Raw genomic sequence first — 21,147 nt, forward strand, 5'->3', positions numbered from 1 at the left:
TATTTGAGGTAGAAGCTTATTTATAAACATACACACCATGTTTGATATTCAAATTGACTATAAATACTGTAAAATGTATCTAACTGTAGAAGTTTTATATAAAGAATGTCATTCTGTTGACTGTATACTGTTGATTTATTTAATTTCATGGGTACTTATCTATCGTAGATTAAGGAATACATGTGTTTCATAGATTTGCAAAAGTCTGCATACAAGCCTTTAGAAAATTTATACGTTGACCACTTAAATTCAAGTTTTCCTATAGAAATGAAATCCACGAAAAATAATGAATCCACAGTATTTAAAACAAGAGGCTGAGAGATTAACAGCAAACCAGATTTTCCTGCATGAAAATGATATTTATAAATCTGGATCAATTAAAATACTAAATTTTTGTATGGTTTAGAAATAGAAAGGCCAAAATCAATCTAAGTATCACTTTTCGCTACTTAAAGGTCTACATCTCAACAACGATAAAAGCTAAAATCATGGAAATTGAACTTGACCTTCATTTAGTCACAGGAAACAAGATAACTAAATTTGAAAAGATTTCGTCAAAGCATTTTCAATTTATTGCACAGACACTGTTTTGCAGCCACCCGATCAGCTGTACCGCCGACCACCGTACATTACCGAATTAATAACCGATATTTTCCTTTGGAAATCCGTTTAAAAAGGTGTCAAACATATTTTTGTAAAAAAGTAAGCAAAATTCTTTCAGTTCATTAGTTCAATTCAGCTTCAACATTTTTTCAGGTCTAAAGTCTTCTCAAAATTAAAACAACAAAACTGTAACTAATAAAATAATCAAACACATAACTCAGTGTCAAGGTCCAGGACCAGTTGAATTTTTATGTAAAAGGTCCAACTGTAAAAAGTCAAAGGTCCTGTATGCATCAGTGCAAAGAAAGTGAGGTCATCTTTTGTAATTCAAAAATGAAATTCCAAAGTCAGAAAATATCCCAAACCTCAGACCCACACTAATTTGAACCCCTGTACCTGTTGATATTTTCTGAGCTCTGCATCTACTGGTATAGCCACTTTGTAACTCTCCAATTTTGAGCTATCCATCAACTGTTCCAAAAACTGACGTTGCTTTTCTTTCTCTGCTGTCAGCCTAGCCTCCATTTCAGGTGGGTCTGGAACCCCGGCCTGTAAAAAACAATATTAAGAAAATCAAAACATACACTTGATGCCTTGTATGACGAGCTCTCAACATTGGATCTTCATAATCTATAATTTGATGTTTTATTGAAAGAATAGACTATGAACTTGTTGATAATCTATAAGTATAGATCACCATTTACAAGTTTAATTCTTGCTACAATGACAAGCAGAAGTTGGTCTGCTAGTATGTGTATGTATGAAAATATGCATTGAAAATATAAAATAAATAAGATACATAACAGGCATCTGAATTCACAATGACTAGTTTCTTGTATTCAGTCATAAAAAAAACCACCTGGTATACTTACAGAAATTAAATTTCAAAATAAAAACATTGGACATTTACCTCTTCATGCTTCAGAATAGTATTACCAAACCTTAACTGATAATAACATTAAGGGTACCAATTTTACTGCACCAGATGCGCATTTCGACCATAAATGTCTCATAACAAATCATACAAAACTGACAGAAAAAAACTGAAATAAATGTTTTCTAAAAATCAAAAAAATTTAAAAGCAAATAAACCCATTACAGGATATAAGAAAATAGGATTTTTGTTCTTCAAAATAATATAGCTAAATTAAACTGATAAATCATTAAAAAAAACAATTGAAAAAACCTAAAATAAATGTGTTATAAAATTCAAACAATTATAAATGCTAATAAATGCATTGAGCGATCTAAAAAAAATAAAAAAAGGAAAAATGTATTTGTTTTCACAATAATATTAAATTTTGACAGCCTTTGTTCTGATCACTTATTGTACCCAGAACAGATACAACTATTATTGTTTTATACTAACCTCGAGTGGCATTAGTCGAATCAGTGTGGCAAAACAGTGTGTGGCCATGAGTCTGACAGCCTCATTCTGATCACTCATTCTCCCTAAAATGGGTACTACCAGTAATACTATGTATGGCAAGAGATCCATTCCCATCACGTCTATTACACCTATGTAGTGTTAAGGATAACATTGTTTACTTTAGTAAATACCAGGGTAGAGGTTACATACTGTCGATACTGTTTACATATATTTTGGCATCGCACAAGGTCATGAGTTTGTCAGACTGATATGACAGCCTTACACTAAATCAGTTGGATGTGTACTGATAAATACTTTAGTCTGGGAAAACATGATTTATTTATTAGTTGTAATTGGCTTTAAAATAGCTTTCAGTAACTCTTATATCAGTACTTTGTGTTTATGTTAGCTGGTTTATTTGTGCTTTGTATCGATTTATTGAGTAAAGGAATTAGAAACAGATATTTTCTTATGTTGTGCTGTTACACCACTGTCCAAGCTAAGGGGGAGGGTTGAGCAGTCAGTTTGTTTAAGGGCATACGATACAGTTTTGATCCCACGGTGAATTTTTGACGAAAGTTTGCATACAAGCTATTTTTCACTTAGGCAATTCAAAAATGTAATAAAAAATATACCTTCATGTGCTACTTTTAGATATAAATGGGGTCGAAATTTAAGACATTTACTGGACATTTCGGTTTCTTGGACATTTCTGTCCTTTTAAAAATCAGACCTAACTTTTTTATTTCAAAAGATAAACACAAGCGTATTTTTGTAAAAACATCTGGTATATCTTCTCTACATAAGTGTGTTTTGAATTTGTGTATAAATTCTATGGAAATAGCTCATTTTAGCACATTTTCATGATTTCAGTAAAATAAAACGGCATTTTTGGCTGTATATTTATCTAATTTTAAAAAAATTTCATCGGTGAAATGTTCATAAAAACTGGCACACATAATCTTCATACATAATCAAGCCAAGTGTCATATTTAAAAAGAGGGGTCCATGAACTCGTTTTCAAGTTAAATCAGTCTGAATGATAAAAATTAGTAGAAAAATGCATCTTTTCCCTATATGTCACAGTTTGATGTCGCAAAAATAACATTTTACGTTAGCAACGTCATTATCTCCCCTGTAACTGTATCGTATGCCCTTAAGCTGTTCGGCTAAGATTTCCTCCACATTTTCTGTTGGTTGGTGTTTTGCAAATGGAATTTTATAATAAGGACATTAGTATACCAAAGAAATACATTGTAGCGCCTATTATTTAAGCTGAACTGATAGATATTGAGAGGGACATGAATACATAAATTTTGATATAAATTATTCTGGGGCCTTTTATACCTTACTATAGGATATGATTTGCTTATTGTTGAATGCTGTATGGTGAGGTGTAGTGGTTTACATCACATCCTTTGGTCTTTGGAGGATATTTGTCTAGTTGATAATCATACCACTTGTCCATTTTATTCTCAGCCTACATTTGAAGGCACATAATGTTTTATGGTCTGTGGGTTCATCCTTCTATCTGTTATTTCATCCATTTGATGTTTACATTATAGGTGTAGTCACATCAATTTGAAACTTAGTAAACATGTTAATTATGATGCCATCTTTTTAAATTATAAACCACATTTCGTTTTTGACCCTGATTTCACGGTTCACAGAACTTGGAAATGTGATAGTGTGAACAGGGTTATAGTGTCCTATGGACACATTTTCTTTTTTTTCTAATCTATATGCTGCCACACTCAAATATCTGTTAGTATTAAAAAGATACAGGCTAAAGCTTCACAAGCTCCTTGTCTATGTTTTTCATGTTCCATGTCTCCCATTAATGGCAGGATTTTATCCATAATAAATGATAAGGTGTGTGAGGTTAATATCTGGGCCATCATGCCCACACTTCGTGCTGACATGTGTCTAATTGCTGTGTATGAATTCTTTAATCCATTCAAAATGGAGGAAAGTTTCTGTTTTATCTGAAAATGAACAAGAAAATAATTATTAAATCTGGAAAATACATGCATTTTGCAATATATTTTTACACATACGAAACACAAATATTTAGAATGAATTTAATCCATTATAGATGATATATATGAATACAATTAATTCAGAAATGTTTGTGTGCATTTATCATTGCGATTTTTAAAGAATGAACAAAATTGTGAGATTCAATATTGCAATTACAGTAACTGCTGCATACAATTAATGCTATCATAATATGAATGCAAGTTTTTATTTTTTGCAATACCTATAATGTCGCAATTTTGGGCATAATAACAACTCGAAAAATTTCTTAATTTTCAGTATGAGCAAAATTTTTATTACAAATTAAATACTTTGGAAAAATTTCACGTTTATTATGTATACAACAATGTATCAAATCTGAAATTTTTCTAATTCTAAAGTTCTATGTCTCTTTAATTGAATTCTTTTGGCTATTTGGCTTCAACACTATTTCTCAATAAACTAAAAAACTTACTACAGTACATATATAAAAGGATATAAACAAGTCTAAATTGAAAACAACATTCAAACCTATGATTGCGTTGGATAAAAACCGCAATTTTTATACGTGTGCATGCAAAACAAATTTCTTGTTAGAGGGGTCTAAATACAGCACAAACAACATTTTCCAAAAGACCAAAAAAGTGAAAAAGTATATTTTAACAAAACGCATTTGACTAACAGGTCGAACAACAAATGTTCTTAAACCCTGCTGACTGCCATTGGCGATTGCCAAATAAACGGATCACCGATGTAATAAATGGATCTTAATTATAAATTTAATACTAAACAGAAAACAATAAACTTGCGGAAAAGATGATATACCGCAAACAAAAGGTGCAAAGGTTTTTGTACACCATATCCGGATTTCGACAATTAATGTCTCTTCAGTGATGTTAGGAATCGAAACGGTATTTGGAAAGCCATACAATTTACCTCAATTTAGGATAGACTCTTGAATTTTGAGGAGTCAAAATAGGATGAAGGGATCATATAAACCCGAAGGCAAATATAATACAAGCCCAAACGAAAAAATATAAACAAGTCTAAATTGAAAACGACGTTCAAACCTATGATTGCGTTGGATAAAAACCGCATTTTTTATACGTGTGCATGCAAAACAAATTTCTTGTTAGAGGGGTCTAAATACAGCACAAACAACATTTTCCAAAAGACCAAAAAAGTGAAAAAGTATATTTAAACAAAACGCATTTGACTAACAGGTCGAACAACAAATGTTCTTAAACCCTGCTGACTGCCATTGGCGATTGGCAAATAAACGGATCACCGATGTAATAAATGGATCTTAATTATAAATTTAATACTAAACAGAAAACAATAAACTTGCGGAAAAGATGATATACTGCAAACAAAAGGTGCAAAGGTTTTTGTACACCATATCCGGATTTCGACAATTAATGTCTCTTCAGTGATGTTAGGAATCGAAACGGTATTTGGAAAGCCATACAATTTACCTCAATTTAGGATAGGCTCTTGAATTTTGAGGAGTCAAAATAGGATGAACGGATCATATAAACCCGAAGGCAAATATAATACAAGCCCAAACGAAAAAATATAAACAAGTCTAAATTGAAAACAAAAAATATATATATATATATATGCCAATGTGACAGCAATCCACCACTTCAAGGCATCAAGGTCAACATACTTGACATGTTTTCAATAAGACAGAATAGGTGTTGACTCAGTGCATTTATCAATGTAATAGCATCATTGGGTTTGTTAATCTCCCTTAATCATTTGTATGCCACAAACGCATCGTCCAAAAACAATTTACTTTGAGATGTCAGGAATTTGTGATTTTTGCCATGAAAATATTTTTAGAAGATGTTACATAATGTGTACATTTAATTCTACTGTAAATCAAACTGAAAACAAAGACTATTGTTTATCTTTTATAAGCACCATATTCTCAAAAATACAAAAACATAAAGATATGACACAAGACCACTACTGACATGTTCCTGAATTGAAGTGGACAAATAAACATGTTATGAGGATAAACAGTTATTACCTGTTTTGTGAGACGTGGACACATAAACATGTGGTGAGGTTAAATACCTGTTCTATGAGTGATGAGTCTAATGAGGATCCGACAGCTTCTATTAACTGTAATGAATTAACAGTCTCCTGAGCAATATCTGTTGGAATTTCTTCTGTAATATCTGAAATCAAACAAGCAGTTGCTTACAAGATGATATGTGGAGTAATTTCTGCTAAGCTTTCCACTCTGGATCACCCCGAGTTTTTTGTGATGTTTGAGTTGCTCATTTTTTAGTTTTTATAGGTTGCAATTCTGTAAATATAGACAATGCAATTTCCCATAGGAACTCCCTTTGCGGCTAAACTGTGCCACTTTTACTGTGAAGTTTCTTGAAAAATTATATCCCAGAACGGAAAGTTGATATGCACTACTATTTTATTCAAAGGTCAAAATATAGGGCTGTGTGGCATATTTCTAAAATTTATATGCCCTGAACTTCTAAGAGTTTAAACTTACAGGTATACTAAAATTCTATACTACTCCTACCTCCATTTTTGGACCTCCTAAGAATTAAATTTTAGGCGCTACCATGTTTTTCAATACTGGTAACATTCCCAAGTTATGTCTCTATGAGATGAAACACAGAGATCATATCTGTTAACAAATTAACATATCTATGAATATTATATATCTCCCCAAAAGAGGCGTGGCTTGTGAAACAGCTGTATCTACAAAGAGCAACCTTTATGTAGTGGTTTGTAGATTGTTGTTTGTCTTCTTGTCATTTTTCTTATCTTTGCTAAGGCATTGTAAGTTTCTCATCAACTGACGTTTTAAATATCCTTTTTGAATCTTCTGCCTCTTTTCAACAGAGTCAGGCAAAGTATATCTCAAGTGGCTATTGGAAAATGAAAAACAAATTTCATGCCCAGTTGTAAATTTAAAATTTTAAAGTATCATCAAACAGGGACAGCTGCTGAGTAATAAGACATGAAATTTTACAGATACACCAATGGACTGATAAACAGTAACAAGGTCAGTGACTGCAGTGTACAACTAACCTGTGAGAGAGGATATAAAGAGGGAGGCTTTACAGTATAATTTTAAAATGCACATTTATATAATATACATTTTCTGTTGTTGAAAATACTGATTTCTGATCAACTTGCTTTGCAAACAATTCAGGAACAGTATCATAATGTCAGTCTACCTTAACACATTTTATGGCCAGTTTTATTTTAGTATATTTTATTAGCTTGATTTATGTACAGAGATTTTCAACATACCTTTTTCTAACTTTTCTAAAGGACTAGTAATAGCTTCCCACAAGGTAGGTAACTCAGTTCCCAAATGATCTCCAAAGAGTCGACACATTTTACTGAGAGCCACATCACCTCCTCTTCTTTGTATCTGATGCTGTTTTTGTATCTGTAAAATATAATTATGTTTTATAGACACAAAGCTTGATTAGTTGAATTGGGGCCATGATGACTGAGTGGTCTAAGTATTTCATGTTCAATGATCACTACCTGGTTGTGAGGTTGAACACAATTCTTGGGCCACCCTTAAAAAATTCTTTGTTTGATGTTGCCTACCCATGCCTTCTATGGTTGGGTAGGTAGGTAGGGGTTATATTATTTTTTGGGTCAACAACATAAGTTACATGTTTTAGACAAGAAAACAAGAAAACGATGTAAGAGCAGGAAAAAATCTTCAAAAAAATCCATTATATTGACAACAATGTGTGAACAAAACAAACAGACATAACAGGTAAAAATGTCAAAAATAGGGGTACAGCAGTCAACATTGTGTTATAACCTCAATTACTATAAAAACAAACAAATATGTCAACAAAGAAAAACAAAATGGCTTATAGACCAAGCACATACGCAACATTGAAACACAAGAATACAAAAAATGACAACAGTACAACAACACAATGGCGGAATGTATAAGTACCGAGCCACGCCAAAAGGATATTACCAAAAATGGATCAAACAGTTAATCAAATATGCTACTGGCGTCAATATAGAATAAATATTCAAAACTGAATATACAAATATAAAATGTACATAACATTTGTATTTCTAGGAATGTATAACTGGAAATATACAGAATATAACATTTGTATTTCAAGGAATGTATATCTGGAAATACAGAGAATATAAAATTTGTATTTCAAGGAATGTATATCTGGAAATACACAGAATATAACATTTGTATTTCAAGAATGTATATCTGGAAATACACAGAATATAACATTTGTATTTCAAAGAATGTATATCTGGAAATACACAGAATATAACATTTGTATTTCAAAGAATGTATATCTGGAAATACACAGAATATAACATTTGTATTTCAAAGAATGTATATCTGGAAATACACAGAATATAACATTTGTATTTCAAGGATGTATATCTGGAAATACAGAGACTATAACATTTGTATTTCAAGAATGTATATCTGGAAATACACAGAATATAACATTTGTATTTCGAGAGATATATCTGGAAATACACAGAATATAACATTTGTATTTCAAGGATGTATATCTGGAAATACACAGAATCTTACATTTGTATTTCAAAGAATGTATATCTGGAAATGCACAGAATAATAATGGGTACGTCCAAGGAGTATGGACTTTTTTTAGTAGCCTTGCAACATACAGATTTGGTGAATAAACTATTCAAAATGACTGGGATAGCATCTGTTTGTTGTCACTATATTGATTGACAAAGGTTCATTCCTTATAACTTAAAAGAAGGTAATGCAATGTAAGTTCATCATATTTTTCTGTCTACACTGGAGGTGTCTGTCTTTTGTTTGTCCCATCAAAGTTCTTGTCTGTCTTTTGTTTGTCCCAACACAGATCATGTCTGTCTACTGTTCGTCCAACACAAAAACCTGATATTTATTTTCTTTTTTAGCAACTTGTAAGCTAGTTCCTATCATTTGGAAAATTGAATTTTTATTTCAAATATATGAATTCTTCCAATTGATCAATTCAGGAATCTGAAACCTACTCTGGTTTTGTCGCCATTGCCATAAAAAGTCTGTCCTTGTTCGTCCAACCATTTCACTGTTTTTTCTTATTTAAAATAAATGTGGATAGTGTCCACATGTGGACACAGATGATGCCCCAGCTTGCATATCATATAGTTATAAAGGGACATAACTGAAGAACGGTAAAAGTGACGCTACCCAAATTTGAACTTGATCTGAGTTTTGTGGTGATAAGCATTGTGTGTAAGTCTCATAACATTTGGTTGAGGCTAACTTAAGTAGAGAACAGAAACTAAAAATTCAGCATAACTCAATAATGGTTAAGGTGACACTACCCAAATTAAAATTGATCTGTGTTTTATCAGTGGAAGTCAAAATTAAACATTGCATTGTATAAAGCATTGATTGATTCAACTACAATCATGGACAAAGGAAGATAACTCCAATTTTAAAAATTACTTGATATTTAGAAAATAAAAATTTTGCAATTTTTCCATTAATAAAGGGGCATAACTCTAGAACGGTTAAAGTGACACCACAAAAATTCAAACTTGATCTGTGTTTTGTGATAATAAGCATTGTGTAGAAGTTTCATAACATTTGGTTGAGGCAAACTAAAATTACAGAACGGAAACGAAAAATTCAGCAATTTTTCCATTTGTAAAGGGACATAACTCTAGAACGGTAAAAGTGACGCCACCAAAATTCAAACTTGATCTGTGTTATGTGGTAATAAGCATTGTGTATAAGTTTCATAACGTTTGGTTGAGGCAAACTAAAGTTAGAGAATGGAAACGAGAAATTCAGCAATTTTTCAATTTGTAAAGGGGCATAACTCTAGAACGGTAAAAGTGACGCCACCAAAATTCAAACTTGATCTGTGTTTTGTGGTAATAAGCATTGTGTATAAGTTTCATAACATTTGGTTGAGGCAAACTAAAGTTAGAGAACGGAAACCAATTTTGGGACGTACGTACGTACGTACAGACGGACAAGGGTAAATCTTAATGCCCCCTCCGCTACAGCGGGGGCATAAAAATCTGTCCTAATGTTATGACTTTTTAAGTGTGGATAGGATTTTAGATTCAGAAACTCCACTTAACACCATAATTTTAACAAACATAAGGCTGTGTCTTGATTATTATTCATAAAATAGTCTGTCCCTGTTCGTCCCAAACCTGATGCCACCACACTAAAGTTTAGAGGAATATTTAGAATTTGTTGTCTTTTATTTATCTTTTCTTAATTAAAATCAAGAGATAAAGGGTCTTGACTTGTCAGAAATCATGTTTTAATCACAAATGGATGTTATTTAAAAATTGACAGTCATATAACACATCCATGGGCAGCATATCAAATAAGGACTTGCGTATCCTTTTGCTTGATTCACTTAACTATGCCATAGTAAAGTATCCCCCACTGATTTGTCACTGGAATACTGTCACAATGAAGATGAAAGTATGCTGTAAAAACCCAATAAAAGTTAAAGTCCGATAACTCCAGAAAGAAATTGTCTAATCCATATAAGTGTTTTGAATTGATATTTATACATGATTACAAACAATCTTACAAAGTATGAAAGCTTTCAGCATGCCTTTCTTTTTAACTAGAGGTTCCAAAGAGCATGAATTACTAATTTGATATTATATAAATAACACATAGCTGAGAGGGTGATAGAGCAGATTGTTACCCCGAGAAAACATTGTCAACTGAGGCGAAGCCAAGGTTGACAATGTCTTTTCGAGGGGTAACAATCTGCTCTATCAATATCTCAGATATGTGTTATTTAATTTATTATACTGAATGTTCTGTTATTACTGTCTATTAAATTTTAATTTCAAAGTAATAAACTATGACGTCTTGTATATAACAATCATCCGTATTTCTTAAAGTGCACACTTGAGCAAGCGTCTCCGTGAAGGGTAATAGAGTATTTGCCATGAGATAGAGTAAATTGTCTCCCTCGTATTAACCAATCAAAATCAGGCATTTTGACATGAAGTATAATAAAAATTATTATATTGATCTTAACATAACTTGTTGCAAGACAAAGAAATTACACATCTCAATCACACTGTGGTCCATTTCATGTTGTGTACTAGACATGTGTCTAGTAAATGGCAAAATATTACATGCACTCTGGTACTATTGAAGCAAAAGCACTTCTATTCCACTGGGCACCAGAGCAGCCCGGGATAGGGCTCCCCTGAAGATATGAAACTAATGCTGTCTTCAATATTATCACAGGCACTAAGAAGCCATCAACAACCCCCACTAGTTATAAAAAGATTATATTTTTTATATAGAAAAAGTATGTTTAATAAAGAAAATCTGCCAATACTTATTGTCAAATTCCATTTAAAAGATTTCATGTTAAGAGGCAGATTTGATATCTATATGAATGTAAGAATTATATGCAGCTTTAAATTCCATCAATGATATTAATTGTTTTTGTAACATTTCTTAAATTTCCCCTTGATATCAAGGTAGATAACTGAGTAATGAAAACAAAATTTTGTTCCTGGCATATTACCTATTTTTTTAACAAATATCAAGAACGATATCTGTGGTTATTAAATTATATTTCAGCCTCCGCTATCAATAAGTCATAAGTAACAATTATTACTGGTTAAATACTTCTGTCTCACATGAATCAAGGAGGATAACTCTTTCAATAAAATTCCATTGAAACCTCTGTTTTTCATTTTGGCAAAGGCATCATTGTTTCTGGTAAATTATTTACGGATAAGATGGGAGATAAAATATGAAGGGTATCAAATCCTTTTTTGATTTCATTTTTGTAAAACATTATATCATGTGAAATTTTTGTTTTTTATACTCTACATTAATTTTTTATATGTCATATATAAAAAATAAAAGAAGTTTGGTATAGATTAATGTTTAAATCCATAAAGTATCAGGCACTAAATCACCAATAACATTATCTCTTTGTTTTCATTAATTATACAAGTAAAGTTTTCTACAAAAGAGTTATATCTTACATAGAAAAACAGCTGATACATACAGACAAACTTTGTTTCAAAGATTTAATGTACAGAAACAAGTGTGTTATCAATATCTTACAGTATTAGTATCTGAGAAACAGACCTAACCATGAAAATTTATCTTTGACCAATGTTTACCTGAAAATGAGGTCAAGATCAGATGAACCCTGTCTGACAGACATGTAGACCTTGTAATGATTCCATATGCCAAATAGTCATCCTCTTACTCAAATTAAGTGCGAGAATAATGTGATAAAAAATCTGTGTAGTCACTGAACCACGAAAATGAGGTCAAGGTGAACAGATATATGCCAAACAGAAACTCCAGAACATGAGGGGTCTGAACAAAAGATATGAAGCATCCAAGCTTTCTACTTTCTGAATGCAAATAGTTTGTGCCCCCATCTACATATTAAAGTAACAGGTGAGTCAAAAAATTTTGAAATCAATTAAAATTACAAAGAACAAGAAATGATTGTAACAGGATGCTGTTACGAAGTCTCCCAAACGAAGCTCCCATAATTCGTAATTTCCAGGGTCGCCTGACATTGGGCAACGTCCAGTGAAAATTGGTTTGGTCCAGTAAAGTTATATGCATTAGTGATGCCTGGGGACTAACCTTGTATATCATTCAAATCATCTTGGCATGACAAACCAGAATCTATATGGTTTAGGGGTGGGGATCTCGACCATTTACAAGATACTAGAATATTGGGGGTGGGGAGGAACCCCTGGGGACTGGCCCTATACGTCATTCAAATGTTTGAGACATGACAAATAGGAATATATATGGTTAAGGGGTGGGGATCTCAACCATTTACAAGATATTAGAACTTTTTCAAATGGCAGGGGGTCGGGATGACCCCTGGGGACTAACCCTGTATATCATTCAAACCATCTTCGCATGACAAACCAGAATATATATGGTTTAGGGGTGGGGATCTTGACCACTTAGAAGATATTAGAACTTTCTTAAATGGCAGGGGGTGGGGGTGACCCCTGGAGACTAACCCTGTATTTCATTTGATGTGCTTTATCATGACAAACCAGAATATATATAGTTTAGGGGTGGGGATCTCGACCATTTACAAGATATTAGAACTTTCTCAAATGGCAAAGGGTGGGGGTGACCGCTGGGGACTAACCCTGTATAACATTTGATGTGCTTTATCATGACAAACCAGAATATATATGGTTTAGGGTGGGGATCTCGACCATTTACAAGATATTAGAACTTTCTCAAATGGCAGGGGGTCGGGATGACCCCTGGGGACTTACCCTGTATATCATTCAAACCATCTCAGCATGACAAACCAGAATATATATGGTTTAGGGGTGGGGATCTTGACCACTTAGAAGAATAAGAACTTTCTTAAATGGCAGGGGGTGGGGGTGACCCCTGGGGACTTACCCTGTAAAACATTTGATGTGCTTTATCATGACAAACCAGAATATATATGGTTTAGGGGTGGGGATCTCGACCATTTACAAGATATTAGAACTTTCTTAAATGGCAGGGGGTCGGGATGACCCCTGGGGACTAACCCTGTATATCATTCAAACCATCTTAGCATGACAAACCAGAATATATATGGTTTAGGGGTGGGGATCTTGACCACTTTCAAGATATTAGAACTTTCTTAAATGGCAGGGGGTGGGGGTAACCCCTGGGGACTAACCCTGTATTTCATTTGATGTGCTTTATCATGACAAACCAGAATATATATGGTTTAGGGGTGGGGATCTCGACCATTTACAAGATAATAGAACTTTCTGAAATGGCAGGGAGTCGGGATGACCCCTGGGGACTAACCCTGTATATCACTCAAACCATCTTAGCATGACAAACCAGAATATATATGGTTTAGGGGTGGGGATCTTGACCACTTAGAAGATATTAGCACTTTCTTAAATGGCAGGGGGTGGGGGTGACCCCTGGGGACTAACCCTGTATTACATTTGATGTGCTTTATCATGACAAACCAGGAATATATATGGTTTAGGGGTGGGGATCTAGACCATTTACAAGATATTAGAACTTTCTCAAATGACAGGGGGTGGGGATGACCCCTGGGGACTAACCCTGTATATCAATCAAACCATCTTAGCATGACAAACCAGAATATATATGGTTTAGGGGTGGGGATCTTGACCACTTACAAGGTATTAGAACTTTCTTAAATGGCAGGGGGTGGGGGTGACCCCTGGGGACTAACCCTGTATTTCATTTAATGGGCTTTATCATTTAGAACATTTTCAATTAAAAAGTTTGTGTTTATCACGAACTGTTTTCAATTTATAATTATTTGAAAATTTAAAAAAATAAAATCCCATAGGGTTCTATAGTAAAACCCTCTTTTCTTTTTGCCCCTCAAAGTACCCCTTTATAAACCCCATTGCAAAAACAAAACCCTGATTGCACCACTAGACATGTTAGTCTAACATATTGTGAAACCCTAAGTTAATCCGACAAGCGGTTTTGGAGAACGGGTGCGGACAAGTTCAAATTTAAAAGCGGCGGAAGAAGAAGAAGAATAATAATAATAATAAGAACTGAGCAAAAACAATAAGTCTTCCCAAACTTCGTTTGGGAGACTTAATAATATTACCACATTATTCTCTCACTTAACAATGGAATACGCTCACAAGGTGCATGCTGCAGTAAGCTGAGGATACTCACAAAGTCCCAGAACTTTATAAGCAGAAATTGCAAAACCTAAATGACCATATAGCATGGACAGCTACACAAGACAATCTTACCAAATTTGAAAGTTTTTGTTTTAATTTCATTATTGTTGCAAAGGAAGAAAGATAATGAATCTTACTCAACCCTTTGATATAATATAAAAAATACTAGACATATGTCTAGTTTATATTCAAAAGTTATGTGCTCTCTGATACTACTGAAGCAAAATCAATTGCAATCCATTTGACAACATGGGTTGCCCTGTGGGGGCAACCCTTGGAATATGAATTGCTCAAGGCGTCTTCAATATTATCACAGGCACAGGATATCCAATCCTCTTGACCATAAGATTTAAGTCACTATATGAATAAAGTTTTCTTTGGAAGAAGTATGTTTTACACAGAAAAACTGCCAATGCATAAAGTCAAATTTTGTAATAAAAGAGTTATGTACAGAAACAAGTTTGATATCTAGAGTAATGAAATAATTATGCAACTTTTAATTCTATCAAAGACATAAATTGTTCTGTCACATAACTTCATTTTTTCACTGATATCAAGGAAGATAACTGTGCAAATGAAACCTCTGCTCTCATCATAGTAACAATTATTTCTAGCAAATTACTGTGGATTCATAATAATTTGTGCGATATCAATTTTCGTGGATTTTGCTGGTACAGGTGAACCACAAATTTTCTAGTCTTATATGCAGAATATGGCAAAACCACGAAATAAAATATCCATGAAAATGCAAGTTTTACTCAATCCAAGAAAATTGGTACCCACAAAAATAAAAGAATCTACAGTACATAAAGTCTAAAAAAATCAAGGAGGATAACTCTACAAATGGAATTATTTTGTTACTTTTCTGTTTTCCTTTGGCAAAAGTAACATATGTTTCTGGACAATTTACTCTTATTTCAAGGGAGATTATTCTGTAATGTAATTTTACCTCTGCTTTGTCTTCTGCTAATTCAGGTGAAACACCAAGATCTAACTTGACACTTGGAGTTTTCCTGAGCCATCTCCTCCCAACATCGGTTGCCTAAATATAAAAAAGATGAAAATTTCTTTACACAGCAATTTATATAATAATGTACATGTATTGTTTTGTTTAACATTTTTTATGTTCATATTTTTTTTTAATTTTGTGGTAATTTTATTGGTATTGATGCAATCTTATGGCATTAAGTTTTCACATAAATTTAATGTTATGGGTACATTTGTTACTTGAAAATAATAATAAAAAAAAAGTATCTGCTATAAAAAATCATAAGACTGTAAGTTCCACAATTTCATGTAAACTACCTTAAATTAAAATTCTAACCTGATACTAAATGGATGAACAAACAGAGTTTTATAGTTTGTTCTTATGTTGTACTGTTACACCACTATCCCAGGTTAGGGGAGGGTTGAGTGCTCACAAAAAGGTTTAACCCCACCACATTCTTTATGTGCCTGTCCCGAGTCAGGAGCCTGTAGTTCAGTGGTTGTAGTTGGTTCTTGTCTGTCATATTTGTTTTTTGTAAATTATTTTGTTATAAATTAGGCTGTTAGTTTCTCAATTGAATTGTTTCATATTCTTCATGTCGGGGCCTTTTATAGCTGACTATACGGTATGTGTTTTTCTCGTTGTTGAAGGCCAAACGGTTGCCTATAATTGCTTATATCCACTTCATTTGAACTTTGGTGGATAGTTGTCTCATTGGAAATCATACCACATCTCCTTATTTTTATACAGAACACACCAGAAAACATAATTGCTCCCAAAATATGATAGGTAGGGCACAAAAAATGTTATCAATCAGTAAACAAATAGCATTCAGATGTTCCTAATAAGACTTATGGTTGAAATGAAGAAATATTTATGTTTTTTAATTTTGTCTAACCCTGTGAATAAGAACATTTGTTGATTGTGGACACCATGCCACACGATCACTATCACATTTTCAAGTTCATTGAACACTAGGTAAAAACTCTAATTTGGCATATATTTTACAAAGTGTACATTATAATGAACAAGTGTACCAACTTTCAAGTTGATGTGATCACTGACAAGGTTCATAAGTTTGGACAGGCTCATTAACATTTGTTTGTTTGGCATTCATTTGTATGTTCAATTGCCAATCCACTTTTTGTATCCACAATTCCTCTTTCACTATATCTATACCCATTGGGAAAATGGGTAGAAATTTTGTGAGATTTGCTCTTAATTCATTTACTTATTACTTTGGGATTTACCTTTTGGTGTTTTGTTAAAGTTAAAATTCCTGAGGTCTTTGTACATTTCACTTCAACTCCATCTGGAAAAAAAATATAAACATGAACAGATGTTTACAATTTTAGCATAACATGAATTATCAAAATAATAAATACAGGGTTCTCATTCTTTTTGCTACAAAAAATTCCAGGCTTTTGCCAGGATTTTTTCAGGTCAACAGATTACGGAGTAAAAGATGAAGAAACAATAACATTCTGTTGACTGTAATACATTTGTTGATATGTCTGAACAAGAAAAAAATAGTTTCATTTTGAAAAGTAATGATACTGACATTTGTAATGTATCTATAGCTGGAATACCAGATATCAGTATGATACGAACATTGATTTAAAGCAAACATAATGTTGTTAAGAACTGTATTAAAGCTTTAATATTGTAATATCTTGTTAATATAGTATGGATGAAAACTCCTTCCAAGTACATATAAATTGTGTGTCTCTTATTCTCGAGAAAACATCTGTATATTTGTCTTTGTTTATTTTTGTATTTGTATTTTGTAAATGTCAGCTGGTATCCTTCCTGTATTGGAATTTACACCAATAAAATTATTTGATTTGATTTGATTCGATTTAAGACATTAATTATAGGTACAGTTTTACGAATTGCCTTTATTGCAAAAACACTCCAAAGACTTGTTAAAGTCATGTTCAATAATCAAGTACTTTAATCATAGGATATATTCCCACCTCTCACAATTGTTTCAAAGACCATAAAATTTATTATGAATCAGACATAGAATTATGAAAGAGAAATAAATTGAGTTTTAAAAAAGATTTTCACATTAAACATAGTTAGATATTTTTATTCTGTCTAATCATTGCATTTTCCCCTTGATTTTGATTTTGAATACCCTTTACACAGTTGCTTTCAATCACATATGCAACATATATAAACATTTGTTGGTCTTGAGTGTTGATGGGTAGTTGTCTCACAGATTCATATCCTGTATCTCTTTTTTTATTCGTGCTAAAATAAATTAAACAATTAGCCGCTTCCAACATAAATTCAATAATTCAGTGGAACTGCCCTATGATCTGGTCACAAAGATATAAAAAAATACATAATTTCAAGCAAGTAAAATATATTCCATTGGACACAGTATACATACCTGTGATATCAGCCTGAGGATTTTCTACCAGAGGAGTGAAAGTTGGATCACAGCACAGAAATCCATGTAGATTCTTGACTACCTTGACACTGGGATTGGGATTTCGTGTAAGACATTTCTTAATCAGGTGACACAAACTTTCAGCTGCCTCAAACTAAAATAAAGATTACATGCAAATGGATTTTTTAATAAAAGATTAAAGTAAATTGATCCTTCAACTTGATCAGTAGATCTAAGAAAAAAACTGAATATTGGTTCCAGCAGCCTATACTTCATACATATTCAATACAAACTTTGAAAAGGAAATGTAATTATATTTTACCCTTATCAATTGTTACAGCAGGTGTATAGTTAAAATGTTACAAGAACCACATAATGAAATCTGATGCACTGCAAGAATGTCTGAATAATGGCAACTACAAAACTCCAATGCACAAATTTCAAATTCAGTGATTGTTATATGGTAGTATTGTGAGCTCAGAACAGAACCTTGTTATCAGGAAAATTGAACAAAACCAAGTTTATGTATCTTGAAACTAAATCTGCCAATACCACAGCAAACAAGAATGTGTCCATAGTACATGGATGCCCCACTCACACTATCATTTTCTATGTTCAGTGGACCGTGAAACTGGGGTCAAAACTCCAATTTGGCATTAAAATTAGAAAGATCATATCATAGGGAACATGTGTACTAAGTTTCAAGTTGATTGGACTTCAACTTCATCAAAAACTACCTTTACCAAAAACTTTAACCTGAAGTGGGACAGACGGACAAACAGATGAACGGACAGAGGAACAAACGAACAGACACACAGACCGAAAAACATATGCCCCTTTACTATCGTAGGTGGGGCATAAAAATCAAAGAACAATCTTTTAACCATGGGATCCTCCACTGCAAGGAGCACATCACTACAAGACCACCAATGTGATGTTAAAAAAACACAAAAACTTTGGGTAGAACTTCAGTACTTTTAAAGAATAGATAATTTTGCTCCTTATCCAAAACTTTTCATGTTACTCACGGTAAACTCTGGTAACAAGGGATATTGGGTGAAAACTTCACAAACAAGGAAAAAAAAAGAATATGGCCACTAGAAATTTCTAATATTACCTGGAGATCAATATTTTCTTCTTTCTTCATACATTCCATCAGTGGCCTAACAACTGGATTCATTTTTTCTGGTAAATTGTTCAATTCTACAACTGCTTTGGATAATGAACACTGCACTCTGCAAGTTTTATAAACATGAAAAGTTACTGCCTAAATTTATTTGACATCATACACACATAATTAAAACTTACTTTACTGCTTCAAACTTCATATTTAATAATTTTATGATTTTTTTCTAATATTGCAAAAAAGTAACTGTGTAAGATTTGAATTTATTAGAAACTGCTTTCTAAGCATTTTTGTGCAAAAGCTTAGCTTTGTAATCCCCTCAAGAAATGCAGAAAACTCTGACTTGTAATTACTGAGAAAATTAAAAACAAATTTCATTGGATAGACAGAAACACAGACAGACTAACAGAGTAAAAGCAGTATACTTTGAACAGAGGTGTGCAAATTTTCCTCTTTCACATACAGTTGAGCCAAAAGTATTATATGCATAATATTTAGATTGATGCAATTTCTAAGGTGTCAATTGTTTTTGTTTTTCTTTCTTCCTCTGTTTTTATTCTGATGTTTTTCTGTTGTACATGTATATTGAAACAAATTTTTGTATGTATGCTTTTAAAAGCAATACACTAAAATTAATCCTCAATGAGACTTAGCACCAAATTTGTACATGCCACGAGCAACACAACAAGGTGCCACGTGTGGAGCAGAATTTGTTAACCTTCCTGAGCACATAAGTTCACTCCTTTTTTGGAGTGGTTTGTGTTTCTCAGTCTCTGATTTTTCTGTAGACTGTCCTAACATCGTTTTTCATTTTGTGCCAAGGTGTTGTTAACTTTTCTTTGAGGAATTTTGATTGTCCCCTTGGTATATTCTTCCTCTTTTTAAAAAAAGGGCAATATGAAGTGTATGAGACGACAAACCCGAGGGTAAGAGTTTGTAGTTCTTTAGTTGTTTTATGAGATGACAAACCCGAGGGTAAGAGTTTGTAGTTCATTAGTTGTTTTATGAGACGACAAACCTGAGTGCAAGAGTTTGTAGTTCTTTAGTTGTTTTATGAAATGACAAACCTGAGGGTAAGAGTTTGTTCTTTAGTTGTTTTATGAAATGACAAACCTGAGGGTAAGAGTTTGTTCTTTAGTTGTTTTATGAAATGACAAACCTGAGGGTAAGAGTTTGTAGTTCTTTAGTTGTTTTATGAAATGACAAACCTGAGGGTAAGAGTTTGTAGTTCTTTAGTTGTTTTATGAAATGACAAACCTGAGGGTAAGAGTTTGTAGTTCTTTAGTTAATTTATGAAATGACAAACCTGAGGGTAAGAGTTTGTAGTTCTTTAGTTGTCTGCTCGACCATTTTCTGTAACTGTTTTCTTCTATCTTCAAAAGTCTGATGAACCTTTGGACGGAGATTGGACCTAATCTCTTCATAAACTGAGGTGGTTAGAGCAGAGGCTTGTTCTACTGTTAATATATTACTGGGGAAAAAAAATATATGTGAATTAAAAAAAAAATTATCTCGTAAAAACTAATCAGAGCCACATCACCAATGTTTTACCATATAAAGTACTTTCCAACCCTCAACCCCTACATTTTTTAATTGAATAGTCCTTTACTATCTAATAATCTCATATAATGAGTACATCCATCTTTTCTCAGGTGTTGGTGGATGCTTTGGTCTGTTGTTCTGTCAAATATTTTTTTGTAGTTCCTATCTATATTCTTTTAAACTGTATCGTATGCCCTTAAACCAAGACAAACCAAAGTGATAATATCACTATTGTCTCCCTTGGCAGTTAACAACAATTATAACTTTTTTAAAATAGTACACTTATATTACTCTTAAAAATGAAAATTTAAATAAATGATCCAAAATGAACAAGATTATATCAGAACAAACAAAGGTAATTTCTAAAATTTCTATGTTTTTTTCAGATTATTTGCCCT

General features: G+C 32.8%; 1 protein-coding gene across 2 annotated transcripts in view; it reads right to left on the reverse strand.

Moving 5' to 3' along the window:
• Positions 1–21,147, reverse strand: part of LOC127708887 (TATA-binding protein-associated factor 172-like) — an 84,079-nt gene that overhangs the window by 34,598 nt on the left and 28,334 nt on the right. For both annotated transcript variants that reach the window (XR_007985422.1, XM_052214047.1), the window contains exons 18-27: positions 20,514–20,678; positions 19,199–19,316; positions 18,082–18,235; positions 16,934–16,995; positions 15,645–15,737; positions 7,280–7,421; positions 6,071–6,174; positions 3,756–3,957; positions 1,973–2,121; positions 1,000–1,152 (exon numbers count right to left, since the gene is read on the reverse strand). Coding sequence is in view for 1 of the 2 variants with exons in the window: in XM_052214047.1 (XP_052070007.1) it covers positions 1,000–1,152; positions 1,973–2,121; positions 3,756–3,957; positions 6,071–6,174; positions 7,280–7,421; positions 15,645–15,737; positions 16,934–16,995; positions 18,082–18,235; positions 19,199–19,316; positions 20,514–20,678 (1,342 nt within the window). In the remaining variant the exon portion in view is untranslated. The remainder of the gene's footprint in view (positions 1–999; positions 1,153–1,972; positions 2,122–3,755; positions 3,958–6,070; positions 6,175–7,279; positions 7,422–15,644; positions 15,738–16,933; positions 16,996–18,081; positions 18,236–19,198; positions 19,317–20,513; positions 20,679–21,147) is intronic.

Source organism: Mytilus californianus, unplaced genomic scaffold, assembly GCF_021869535.1.
Source record: "Mytilus californianus isolate M0D057914Y unplaced genomic scaffold, xbMytCali1.0.p SCAF_7, whole genome shotgun sequence".
In the NCBI taxonomy this organism is placed as follows: Eukaryota; Metazoa; Mollusca; class Bivalvia; order Mytilida; family Mytilidae; genus Mytilus; species Mytilus californianus.